The 12,275-nt window shown below is 22.3% G+C and overlaps 5 protein-coding genes across 6 annotated transcripts; 3 read left to right on the forward strand and 2 right to left on the reverse strand.

Annotated features, from left to right (window-relative positions):
• Nucleotides 1–2,414: 2,414 nt before the first annotated feature.
• LOC102680560 (thioredoxin, mitochondrial-like) lies at nucleotides 2,415–3,348 on the forward strand. The gene is made up of 3 exons (XM_006610977.2): nucleotides 2,415–2,785; nucleotides 2,850–2,973; nucleotides 3,053–3,348. The coding sequence occupies exons 1-3, from the start codon at nucleotides 2,613–2,615 to the stop codon at nucleotides 3,164–3,166; spliced, it is 411 nt and encodes a 136-aa protein (XP_006611040.1). The 5' UTR covers nucleotides 2,415–2,612; the 3' UTR covers nucleotides 3,167–3,348.
• Nucleotides 3,061–4,641, reverse strand: LOC102680930 (uncharacterized protein C7orf50 homolog). The gene is made up of 4 exons (XM_006610979.2): nucleotides 4,508–4,641; nucleotides 4,123–4,378; nucleotides 3,870–4,050; nucleotides 3,061–3,773 (listed from the first exon to the last, which is right to left on the reverse strand). The coding sequence occupies exons 1-4, from the start codon at nucleotides 4,587–4,589 to the stop codon at nucleotides 3,501–3,503; spliced, it is 792 nt and encodes a 263-aa protein (XP_006611042.2). The 5' UTR covers nucleotides 4,590–4,641; the 3' UTR covers nucleotides 3,061–3,500.
• A 47-nt stretch (nucleotides 4,642–4,688) lies between these two features.
• On the forward strand, nucleotides 4,689–5,611 carry LOC102681190. 2 transcript variants are annotated; one of them, XM_006610981.2, is made up of 2 exons: nucleotides 4,689–5,032; nucleotides 5,249–5,611. In XM_006610981.2, the coding sequence occupies exons 1-2, from the start codon at nucleotides 4,968–4,970 to the stop codon at nucleotides 5,565–5,567; spliced, it is 384 nt and encodes a 127-aa protein (XP_006611044.1). In that variant the 5' UTR covers nucleotides 4,689–4,967; the 3' UTR covers nucleotides 5,568–5,611. The 2 variants fall into 2 exon arrangements, with proteins under 2 accessions (XP_006611044.1, XP_006611046.1); XM_006610983.2 differs by having other exon boundaries at nucleotides 4,875–5,032; nucleotides 5,282–5,611.
• On the reverse strand, nucleotides 5,485–7,592 carry LOC102681064 (phosphatidylinositol N-acetylglucosaminyltransferase subunit Q). The gene is made up of 5 exons (XM_006610980.2): nucleotides 6,798–7,592; nucleotides 6,445–6,725; nucleotides 6,170–6,362; nucleotides 5,973–6,087; nucleotides 5,485–5,904 (listed from the first exon to the last, which is right to left on the reverse strand). The coding sequence occupies exons 1-5, from the start codon at nucleotides 7,590–7,592 to the stop codon at nucleotides 5,714–5,716; spliced, it is 1,575 nt and encodes a 524-aa protein (XP_006611043.1). The 3' UTR covers nucleotides 5,485–5,713.
• Nucleotides 7,593–7,773: 181 nt separating this feature from the next.
• LOC102681489 (thioredoxin domain-containing protein 11) lies at nucleotides 7,774–11,739 on the forward strand. Its single transcript, XM_006610984.2, has 10 exons — nucleotides 7,774–8,289; nucleotides 8,512–8,722; nucleotides 8,833–9,063; nucleotides 9,148–9,354; nucleotides 9,471–9,668; nucleotides 9,738–10,177; nucleotides 10,256–10,565; nucleotides 10,643–10,873; nucleotides 10,942–11,135; nucleotides 11,203–11,739. The coding sequence occupies exons 1-10, from the start codon at nucleotides 8,078–8,080 to the stop codon at nucleotides 11,705–11,707; spliced, it is 2,739 nt and encodes a 912-aa protein (XP_006611047.1). The 5' UTR covers nucleotides 7,774–8,077; the 3' UTR covers nucleotides 11,708–11,739.
• The last annotated feature ends 536 nt before the right edge of the window (nucleotides 11,740–12,275 follow it).

The following is a 12,275-nucleotide window of genomic DNA, read 5'->3' on the forward strand; positions in this document are numbered from 1 at the left end:
ATGAAAAAAAATTGTCTCATAGCCTTGGCTTAATACGTTTAGAGAAGTTCACATTATCATGATATAAATTTTTGCTGCAACAATCATCATTGCTGTATAAGGAAATAGCATGATGCTTTTACGCAATAAGCAAACAGACGAACATGAATGTTACTTGATAAAATAATATGTGTAAGATTATTTGCAGAAACATTTTTCTAGGATTAGGAATATTATGGTCACATAGAAAAACAATTTGAAGATCGAGGTAGCCAAGACCTTGAAGACAAAAATCGACTAAATTATTTAAAAGAATCTATCTATCTTACACGTAATGAATCTTGTCTTAGTTAAACGATGCTTTACATTTCTTGCGCAACTTCCTTCATTTTATAATTATATAAAATCGTATTATATAAAATAAATTCTATAATTTTTTCTTCCTTCCAATTGATTTGTTTTTATTTGTAAAATAGACGATGATTTAAAAAAATTTTTATCTAATAAAAAATTAATTAAATTTTTATCTAATAAAAAATTATAGGTTTGTAGAGAATTCAGTGAATCGATAAGAAACTTTCATTTTTTATCATAGACTGCATCAATGCACCTTGAAAATATGTCTGTTAAAACAACAAGTTATTAAAATTAATTACAAAATAATGGAAAGTGTGTAACGACTTGGTTTCAATATAAAAAAGAACAACAATTATTTACTTATCATACTGTATTTATGAATAGAAATTTCTCCACGGAGAAAATTTATTATTTTACTAAATATACTCTGTCAGAGAGCATGAACAAATGTATTGCATAATAGATTTTCATTTTACTACAAGAAAATTCCTGTAATGAATAATCTTTTAATAAAGTTAGAAAATCAATCCAATCTAATTTAATATATTAATAATGATAAAAAAATATTGTGCGATCTCTTGTGATCCTAATCTTTGATTTAAATATTCAACGTAATTTTCGCCAATAAAATAATTTCCAAATAAAAATTACTTATAATTCAATGCGATAATATGCATGTAAAAAAATTTAAAATCCAAATTATTTTTAATTAATTTCAAAATCATTTTGAAATTTTTTTAAATGCTATATTTTTATTTTTAATAAAATAGTAAATATTTAAATAATTTTAATTACCTTTATACATTTAATTATCTATGTATTAAATTCAGACATGAAATTCAATTATTAAAACAATACAAAATTATATTTTATTATAATATATTATATTATATTTTAATATAATAATTATATTTTATATTTTTTTTATCAGAAAAAGAAATTAATTTTTTATTATATTATATTATTAATCAAAAATAAATAAAACTAATGAACATTTTAATATTATTATATATAATATTATTATATATATGTGATAAGCTAAGAAAAATTAATATTAAAAAATATTTTCAATAATTATCATATGTAAAACATATTGTGCACTATACAAAAAAATAAATTTATAAGTAAGTATTTCCTTAATATTGAATAGAAAAAGTTGAAAAGTTAATTTATTAAATATTATTAACTGTATTAAATTGAATTTAACATTATTATTCATTTTTTTATTTATTATAACTTTTTAAAAAGTATTTATTTCAATTTGTAATAATAATCTCTTAATTATCAAAGTTCCTTTTTTAATTTTTAGTTATTTAAAGACATTTAAATAAAATATCCATATAAGATTTAAATATCCAAAAATTTAAATATTTTTAGCAAATTTATATTTAAATGATATACATAGTAAGTAATGAATGAATACATGAATTGTAAATGAATATGCTTAAATAATTAAGATATGCGAGATCTTAGAAACAAAAAATCATTGATAAAATAATTTACCGATTCAGATTATCAAGATATAACATATAAAATAGTTTATTAAAAGAAATAAATAACAATGTAAAAAATATTTAAGAAAAAATATTTAAGATAAAATTTATGATATATAATATATAATAATATTAAATAAATAAATATTAAAATTTTTTATACATTTAAAAAGAAAGAAAGAACATTAAACAGAACAAAGCTTCATCTTAAATTAAAATTATCGCAAATATTTTAAATTTTTCTTTCATATGAAAAAATATTTAAAAATAAAGAAATTTCATTCCTTAAAGAATTAATAATGTAAATATATAATCAGATATAAACAATTTATATATCTTCTTAAGAAAGAATTTTTTCTAATGATTTTCTACTAGAGAAAAAATAAATATTATTCTTAATTAATCAATTTATTTTTATTTACTAAATATATTTTTGTTATATTATTATAATTATATATTGGTTTATGAGACAAAATAATATAATTTAATATATTTAATATATTTGGTTTATTGAATGGAAAATTTCACTTGATTTATGAAAATGAAATATAAAAAAAAAAAAATATAGAAAATTTATTTTTATGATATAACGTTGGTTATTCTGTACCTAACCTAATGCTATACATAGTACAATATTTTGCAACCAAGAAATTAGGTTAGGACTGAAAAATTATTATTGCGTTTCAGAATTTATTCGTAATTGTTACTCGTAATAGTACAATTACAATACATAGTACAATTTATTACACATAATAGATAATACTATATCAATCAAATATTAAAATGTTGCGAATTGGTTTGAGAATTATACGCACTGCTATAGGAAGCAGAGCTTTTGCAAATGCACCGGCTCAAGAACAAGCAATCTCAACAACTTTCAAAGTTCAAGATCCAAAAGACTTTAATAATCGTGTTAAAAATTCTAAAGTGCCAGTGATCGTTGATTTTTTCGCAACGTACGTATATACTTTAATTATTGAACGATCACTTTAAATGCATTATAAATAATTTATCTTGTAGATGGTGCAATCCTTGTCGCATGCTTACTCCTCGCATAGAATCTGTAATTGCGGAAAAACAAGGAAAAGTTTTATTGGCAAAAGTTGATATTGATGAGAATAGTGATCTTGCATTGGATTATGAGGTTATTTTCTATTTTTAATTAAAATTACTATTTATTCTATATTTTTTATTTTAAAATAATAAAAATTAATTTTATATAGGTTGGATCTGTTCCAGTCTTAATTGCAATGAAAGATGGAAAGGTTTTAGATAGAATTGTTGGTCTTCAGGATGTAGATAAACTTAAACAATTTGTAGATAAGTATTCAGAATAATGTAATCTATTTTAATTGTAATTTTCTTATGAAATGATTTGTAGTTATTGGGATATTTGTATAATATTATATGGTAAAAAATGTACAATGCAATATATAAGTTTTTAATTATAACATATATCTCTTATTTTTATAGATTTCATATACATAGGAAATTGTTAAATAAATTATTTTTCATGTAATAGTCAGATAAATTTAATTATTTAAATATTTACAAAAATTTAATACATCTATTTCATTAATGAAAAAAACAATATTGAATAATATATAAAAAGAATATTCAATTTCAACAAAAATTATCAAATAATTGATAATTTTTAAATACAATTTTAGATTATGTTTCAGTAGGCAAAGCTTGTAGAAGTCTTCTTGCTCTCTGATAAACAACAGATTCCTTATTTTTATTTTCTTCATTTTCTTCTACTTTCCTTATAACATCCATACCTTTTTTTAAAAGTTGTTCTCTAGCCATACCTTTACATCCTTCAAAATATTCTAAAACTGTTGGGAAAATGTCATTTGGTATAGAAATTTCATCTAACAAATTCTCAATTAACCAAATTTGTCTTAATTTTTCAAATTTCCATTCAGTTCTTGCATATTTCCACTATAAATAAAATTATAAAAGAAATATATAATTCTATATATAATATTAAAAATATTAATTATCTTAAAAATAAACATCATTGAAAAATATAAGTACCTTTGAAACATAATTAAGTCCTTTTTTCATTGCTTCTGTTTTATTGGCCATTCTTTTTTCATTCTCTTTTTTTTCAGCCTTTTCTCTTTTCATCTGTCTCTTAGAAGGTTGTTTTGGAGTTTTTACATTATTACATTTATGAAGTTCTTCTATGTTATTTATATCATTTATTACATGTATACTATGAACAAAAATACTTTTAATTTAATATTTAAAACAATTAAAATAATAATATAAATGTGAAATCATTTACTTTGCTTTCTTCTTTGGTGGTATTATCTTATTATTTATTTCTTCTTCATCTTGATTTTCATTCATTTTAATAGAATTATTCTTTTTTGTTTCAATTACTTTTGTTTCTTTAATTACTTCATTATTATTATTAATGGTATTTGATCTTTTTCTTTTTCCCTTTTGTTTTTTATGTTTTACTGCCTGGTTATTCATATCTTCTTTTTGATTAGTATCATATTCTGAGATATTAATATTATTTGTTTCAGTTGTAATTTCTGTAAATAATGAATTAAAAATTAATGAATTTTATTTTATAAAAAATTTTGAATTAAATTTGTATCATCTTAAACCATATGTAAAATTATAACACTATAAAATTTAAATAAGATTTATTAATTATTTACCTTCTGATTTATTTATTTTCTTCGTTCGTTTTTGTAATTTTGAACTCTTAACCTCTAATTTTGATGTACTATCGATCCCCATGATATTATATAAATCAATAATATTTTTTATATATGAATATAATTCTGAATTTATGGTGCTGTAACATTTAGTATATTTATATTAATATCTTTCTTTAATATTGACTAAAGACTAAATAATATAATATGAGAAAATAACTGCGTTCGAACTTAGTATCGCAATATCGTACTCTTATTCATACAAAGTATTACGCAGCATAGAATAATATAAGAATATCAAAAAGAATTATAAAAATTTCATATCTGAAATTTGTCCTTTACAAACATAAATTTAATAAAAAAAAAATAGTAATAAATATTTATGTGACAGTTGATAAAAATAATATTTGAACCTTCTTTCTAGAAATTAAAACTGAATAATTTTTAATATTTGTAGAAAATGATGCGCATAAAATGGATTGAAAATATCTTAGAACTCAAGAGTAAAAGAACATTAGAAAAAAGGTATATTTTTAATTACATAATGCGTTTTTTATTCATATTCATTCTTAAATTATTGTAGAAGGTTAGAAAAAGTTAGGAAATAAAAAATTATTTTTTTATCTTATTCTTTATCTTCTTCTTATTTCATTTATTTCAATATTTATTATATTATTATTAACTTACATTAATTTATATTTATTTTGAAATTTTGATAAAAAAATTGTTATATTATTTTAGATATGTTTTTCCTCAAATATATTCTACTTTAAGATATAGTATCACTTCAAAGAAGAATGAAACAATTAAAAATAAAAATGATTATGAAGATGATGATATTAAAGCAAAAATGCCTATAAAATATTCAACATCTAAAGCATCAAAATTTTTTTCTGGAAGTACATCAAAAAATACTCCAGAACATCAAGATACAGTTATAATAACATGTTTTGGTATCTTTTTATTGTATTTTTGTGTTCTGAGAGAAGAAAATGATATTGATGAAGCTATGACAAAAAATATACCACCAGAAATTCTTAAACAAATATATGGAAAATAAAAGAAATAAAGGAATGTAAAATAAATTTTTGAAATTAAAAAATAGAAATGAAGTAGATCATTTATATTTCATAATTTATATTTCATAATATAAAATATATTTTTCCAATTAAATAGAACTTTAAATAAATAATTAAAATTCATTTATTATAATGGATATAGTAATTCACCCCATATTATGTTATTTATTATCTTATTCCATTCTATAGGTGGATGATAAATAATTGTATCTGGTATACATTTATTCCATGTATAATTCCATGATGCTACTACCAATGTCATTATTAATATTATTGGTCTTTCAGTTCTATGTGAATATATTTTAATATTAACAGTACCTAAAACATAATCATATGTTATACATACATAGATAATTCAATAATAAATTAATAATAAATTTACTTACTGCATGTACTATAAGAATGGAATAACCATTTGAAAAAAGCATATACAGGCATAACTTGAAGATAAAATTTCATTCTTGTTAATAAACCTCCAAAGCTAATTAATACTAATCTTAACTATAAAATAAATTTATTAATTATTGAAAAATTATAATTATTGAATATAAATATAATAAAAATTGAAATAATTATTGTATACCATTGTAAAAACTACATAATAAACCCAAGTTGTTGGCATCAGAAACAATAAAATAGTAAATAATAAAGTTCCTACAAAAAGTTGATCAGGTTGATATTGACAAGAATCAATTCTTTTTCTTAATGGATTCTTCTTTTTACCCAAAAATAATCGAAACAAAGCAGTAATACCTTTTAATTGAATATTGAAAAGCCTAAATAAAAAATTAAGTTATTATACAAATTACTATTATACAATACTATTTTTGCAATATTATATAACTTATTTTACAGTACCTTGCTGCATATACATAAATACAATATGCATGAAAACTGACAACTGCCAGAAGATCAGCTGCTATTGCTATTTGAAATGTAATACCAAGTCTTCCAAACAATACTAGTACTTCAAATGTGAAATCCATTACAGGTTTCATAAATATTAAAAATGTCCACCACATATGTATGTGATATAAAAAAAATTTTCCAAGCATATTATTTAAAGCATGATTTAATTTTAAACCAGCTGGTACACCCATTAACCAATTAATTAAATCTTTTAAGAAAGTTACTACTTTCTGTAAAATATTTGCAAAATATTATATTTATCATCAATTTAATATTATTTTTAGTGTAGATTTCTAATTTACCTCTGCATTATTCAAAAGTATCTGAGAAGGAGAAGTATATTCAAAGTAATATAACAATAATTGTAATATAGAGATTCCCAACAACATATCTATTATCAGTGCAAAAACATAGTTACCAGTCTTCAATGTGAATTTTTTGTTTTTTATTATAGTAATCAACATCCATTTTGCATTTTCTAACCATCCATTAACATGTAAACCAAGAAAAGAATATCTTAAAATTGGTAATAATTTATTAGTTATTTTATTAAGAAAAAGAACTGGATAAAAATATAAGAACATATGATATACAAATATTATTTCTTTTATATAAGTATATTTTCCTTTCTTCTGTATTTCTCTTTCAACTTGTTTGTCTTGTATAATTTTCATTAACTCATAAAAATGATCTCCATATATTGCTCTTTGAGCAAATAATTCTGTTTCTTTAAAAACTAATTGATCATATATTATAATAACTATATGATAATGTAAAATAGAAATTTTTTTATTATTTACAATAATACTTTTTAGAATGTAATCATAAATATTGTCTTTAGAAGATATAGGATTCAAACATATATTAAGCCAATCTAAATATTTTTTATCCATATGTTCTTGTTTGTCTTCTGTGTTAGAATAATATCCAATTATATTGGCATATTTCATTGTTTCAAAGTTATTTATTTTACATACTCCAATGATATAAAATTTTTTAACTTCCGTACTATCATCATATATTACTTTACCAAAAATGTATCCAGCTTTTTCTTTATAAAGTGTGTTTGGTAAAAATATTAATAGACTTTTCATCATAGCATTTAACTTATTCACTAATTATATAAGTTATATATTGTTCAATAAAATAAAAAAAGAAATACTTTTCATGAATTCATATTAATACACATCAAAAATTATTTGTAATTTTTTCAATTTTTATCTATATTTTATCTATATATTTTCAGTTGATTTTTTTTCATAATAGTTGAAATTAATGCTTCAAATAAATATTGAAAAATATAAAATATTATTTCTATTTCCTTTCTTTCAACTATATAAATATATCGATGTTATTCTTTCAAAATATCATCATGTATTGATGATATGTTGACAAGCAGTCAGCTGTTTCCGGTTTGCAAAAATACAGGTGACTCGATAGAAATCTGTGAAAATCCCGGCTAATTAATTTTAATTAAATAAGCGATAGTGGACAGACAGCATCGAAGTAAATAACGAGTGTGTGACGAAGCTTTAATGTACGGTATTTTTCTCTCTTTAATTTTATTTTCGTTTAACGGATAATGTTGAAGGAAGAGCTTGAATCAAGCACGAGAAATGGTGATAACTCGCACACGACTACACCGGACTCAGGAAGTAACGACGTGGCCAAAGAGTCGTATCAGAAGATCGCGATAGAAGAAAGATTGGCAAGCAAAATGTTTTCATACGCTAGAAAAATCATTCGATTTTTTCTTGCGATTATCTTTACGACTCTAGCTGCTCTACATAGTTCGTAAGTTTTAGGTTATAGCAACTTTTAAATATAAAATTTATTAATATTGAATACAATATTATTTTTTCATTATAACACGATTTTTTGATATTATAACAGATGTTCCATAATTTAAAAATACAGTTTTATAAATAAAAATAAATTGTATTTATTTTTAAGTAATAAGATATTGTATGCATTATTATTACATGTATTTTATATACAACCATTATTTTGTTGCAGTTCTCCCAAAGTATCAAAACCTCCATTAGCTAAACCATTTTTTAATCAAAGCTCAGTTGTCTTAGATTTTTATAAGGGACATTTAGGAGCTATGATAGAAAGAGTTACAGAAGCAGATTTCAGTTTTGTTATGTATTATGCTCCATGGGATGCTGAAAGTCAAACTATACGACAAGAATTTGAAATGGTTGCTCAATATTATCATTCACAGGTATTAAATACAATTAAATTTATAATTGCTTGTTAGATTATAGAATATTTTATATTAGATAATGAAATTATCTGTAAAATGTAATATCTTTTATTTTTATTAATTTGTAGATTTTTTTTGCTGCCATTAATTGTTGGCATCCGAGCTCAGAATGTAGAACTCAGTATAATAAAATACAAAGTTATCCAGTATTAATGCTTTATCCTTCAAGAGATTCTGGTATAGAATATAGAGGTATACGAACATGGCCATACATGATAAAATTTCTTAATACAATTATGAATCCCATTGTTAGAGTAACAAATAAAGAACAATTAATGAATTTACGTGTTAACTATGATGTAAGTATAAATAAATAATTTATATTTTGAATTGCAGGATAAATTTTTATTTATATAGAATAGAATTATTTGTTATGATTACAGGCTGTAGTAGTAGGATATTTTAATTTTACTCGATTAGATAAAACTCCAGGTTATAAAGAATTTTATAAAGCTGCTCTACGAACATTGGAAGAGGATCCTAATAGAGAACTGGTTTTTGCCATTGTTACTAATGCATTATCTAGTGAAATAGATTATAACATTTATAAATTTCCATCTGCAAATCTATTTATGTGGAGTGATTCTTTAGTAAGTAAATGAGAAAAATTTTTATATTTGTATAATGGTAAACATATTGGATACATAAAGCAAAAACATTTGCATATATAGCACAATTAAATGAGTTTGAGAATTCAAATGTGTAGAGGTATCCAGAAGATTCTGAATGGACTTCCGAAAACATATTAAATTGGATAAGCAGTTCTATTCATCAACCAGTTCTGTGGCTGCAACCTCCTGGAGTAAAAGCACTAACATTAGCACCATATTTGAGAGAAGGACCTGTACTTTTTCTCTTCACACCTCGTAATCCTTTGCATCCTGAAAATTATAATTACAATCTGGTGCGTAAAATTTCAAAGCCAATTGTGGAATTTGAACGATATGAAATAAGAATTACATTGATTCTCTAGATCAGAGAAATTGGACTGCAGTATTATAATTGTGCAAATAATGTCTTAGCTAAAGAGATAATTGAGCGTCTTAGTTTTAAACGACGTGTTGCTATTGCAAAACATTTGGAGCAAAATAAACAATGTGCAAAATATTTGAAGGAAATGAAAAATCAAACAAATGAATCCACTAATAATATTTCGATTCAAAAATGGATTAATGATAGTTGTTGTGTTAATGTTGTAATGAATAAATGTTTTTTGTGTAAAAAGAATATATTAAATAATGTAGAAATGGAAACATCTATTTGTAAACTTAATTCTAAAAAACTTGATCATGTTTGTAAAAGTTCAGATATTTTTAAACTTTTAGTTATACAAAATTTACAACAAAAACGTGAAATTTGTTGTAATCAAGATCATATGACAATAAAATATGAAGAAAGATTTAAAACCAAAAGGTAGTTTTATTGAAATTTTTATTAAAATAATTTTTTGATTAATATTGATTAATATTTGATTATCATTTATTTTTGTAGTCAAAAATACAAAATATCGGCATTTATTACAAAAGAAGAGGACGTACAATCTGCGGATGCAATAAAAGAAGCACGCTTAAAATTCAACTGTAAAAAATGGATAACTGGAAACAAATATCATCAACCTATATTTCCGCGAGATAAACTTGAACATCCGAATATAAACTTAACGAAATCAGTATGTAAAACTAACAAAACATTGACATTAATAGCAATTGATAGTTTACATTATTATTATTTCGCGGAAGCTCTTGGCATAGATCTTTTAAAAAAGAAGGATAAAACTGCTATTGTTATATTAGATGTTGCTGTAAGTATTTGAATATATTTTTATATTAGATATATTATTAATTCTTAAATATATTAATTCAAATTTTTTTCTTTTAGCATGAAAGTCAATATGTTATGCAGGAGGATTTTAGTCGATATACACTTATACAATTTATAAATAATTATACTCAAGGTTTTTTACAACGTACATTACGTTCTAATAATTCGAGACGTTTTGTCCAAAAGTTTAAGACCAAAGTTAATTGTAAAACAAAAGATGCACAAAATGTGTGCATACCAGAATTAACAACTGAAACTTTTCTTAATACTATTTTAGATTCAACAAAGGTAAATTGGAAAGAAAGATACAAATTTATTATGAAGTTAAAGAATAATATTGTAAGTTGATTTTTCAGGATGTGGTTGTAATGTACCATTCTCCTTATTGTGCATTTTGTAGTGCAATATTTTATGTATACTTGACAGTAGCTCATTATTTACATAAAATGGATCATCTTTTATTCGTAAGGGTAGATGGTGATAATAATGATTTACCATGGGAATATAACATGAATCGATTCCCGTCTATTCTTTTCTTTCCTGCTAAAAGGTAATTATAATTGTTATAATATTCATAATTGTATTCCATAACAGTTTTCTTATCTTATTCATTTTAGAAAAGAGGATAGTACGGTATATCCGTTTTCTCTGCCAATTACTATTCCGAATCTTATAAATTTTATCTTAGCGAATTTGGATGGAGATTCGCATATTGAAGCGCTTATAAATATTTGTCAATCTGGAGCCGCTGGTGTGATTCCAGATGCATGTATCGCTCGAACTCGTTGGCTGTGTTTAGATATTATTCAACAACTACTTCGAGATTATCGAAAATTAATAAGGCATATTAGTCTATTAGGAAGAATAAGTGCTAGAAATAAAAAAAAAATTATTTTACTAAAATTGGCACACATTAAAGATATACATTTAATATTAGGTTCTACTATTGATCTCAAAGAGGAGCAACATAAAGTAAAACTAATTAGAAAAAAATATAGAAAATATTATAAAAATATTAGATCATTTGAATTAGATAGCAAAATAAATAGTAATAATAGTCAAGTAGAAAATCTTTTTCAAGAACAAAATGTTTTTGAAAAAAATATTAAAAACGAATTGTGATATCGATTTACAGATAGATATATTATAATGAATATTGTGTTATTTAAATTCTTTTATGACATTGTACTAAATGTACAATACATACCTCAGAAATCATTTTATTTCACAAATGTAAAATATATTCAGTTGAATTATATATATCATATATAAATAAGCATCATAATTTATAAAGAAATATTCTGTAATATACTTACAAAATACTTACAAATAACTTAAAAATATTTAAATGACTTTAATACAAGACATTCCCCATTAAATGATGCAAAAAATTATAACATTATATACAATTTTTATCATATTCTTGTAAAAAATGTACATTTATAATTTTTTATTTAAATTTTTATAACAATTTTGCAAGAAAAAAATATTTATACCTACTATTCAAGTAAAGATAGTAAGTCATTGATAAAACTATTTTTTTTCAATACATCATGGTTCTATAGAGGGAGTGTACATACATTAGAATTACTCATCTTTAATTAATATTCATGATGTTTAATATGCAACTGAGAAATAAAAATAATACTACTAGAAATATAAAAAAAAAAAAAAAAAAAAAAAAAAAAAA

Source organism: Apis dorsata, unplaced genomic scaffold (genome assembly GCF_000469605.1).
Source record: "Apis dorsata unplaced genomic scaffold, Apis dorsata 1.3 scaffold_82, whole genome shotgun sequence".
Classification (NCBI taxonomy): domain Eukaryota; kingdom Metazoa; phylum Arthropoda; class Insecta; order Hymenoptera; family Apidae; genus Apis; species Apis dorsata.

Coding starts and splice junctions, on each gene's coding strand:
- LOC102680560 (XM_006610977.2), top strand. CDS start 2,613: ATGTTGCGAATTGGTTTGAGAATTATACGCACTGCTATAGGAAGCAGA. Junction 2,786..2,849: donor ATCGTTGATTTTTTCGCAAC/GTACGTATATAC, acceptor TTTATCTTGTAG/ATGGTGCAATCCTTGTCGCA. Junction 2,974..3,052: donor ATCTTGCATTGGATTATGAG/GTTATTTTCTAT, acceptor AATTTTATATAG/GTTGGATCTGTTCCAGTCTT.
- LOC102680930 (XM_006610979.2), bottom strand. CDS start 4,589: ATGGGGATCGATAGTACATCAAAATTAGAGGTTAAGAGTTCAAAATTA. Junction 4,379..4,507: donor GAAAATAAATAAATCAGAAG/GTAAATAATTAA, acceptor CATTATTTACAG/AAATTACAACTGAAACAAAT. Junction 4,051..4,122: donor CCACCAAAGAAGAAAGCAAA/GTAAATGATTTC, acceptor TTTTGTTCATAG/TATACATGTAATAAATGATA.
- LOC102681190 (XM_006610981.2), top strand. CDS start 4,968: ATGATGCGCATAAAATGGATTGAAAATATCTTAGAACTCAAGAGTAAA. Junction 5,033..5,248: donor AAAAGAACATTAGAAAAAAG/GTATATTTTTAA, acceptor ATATTATTTTAG/ATATGTTTTTCCTCAAATAT.
- LOC102681064 (XM_006610980.2), bottom strand. CDS start 7,592: ATGATGAAAAGTCTATTAATATTTTTACCAAACACACTTTATAAAGAA. Junction 6,088..6,169: donor ATTATGTAGTTTTTACAATG/GTATACAATAAT, acceptor TTTATTTTATAG/TTAAGATTAGTATTAATTAG. Junction 5,905..5,972: donor CCATTCTTATAGTACATGCA/GTAAGTAAATTT, acceptor ATTATGTTTTAG/GTACTGTTAATATTAAAATA.
- LOC102681489 (XM_006610984.2), top strand. CDS start 8,078: ATGTTGAAGGAAGAGCTTGAATCAAGCACGAGAAATGGTGATAACTCG. Junction 9,064..9,147: donor ATTTACGTGTTAACTATGAT/GTAAGTATAAAT, acceptor TTATGATTACAG/GCTGTAGTAGTAGGATATTT. Junction 9,355..9,470: donor TTATGTGGAGTGATTCTTTA/GTAAGTAAATGA, acceptor TCAAATGTGTAG/AGGTATCCAGAAGATTCTGA.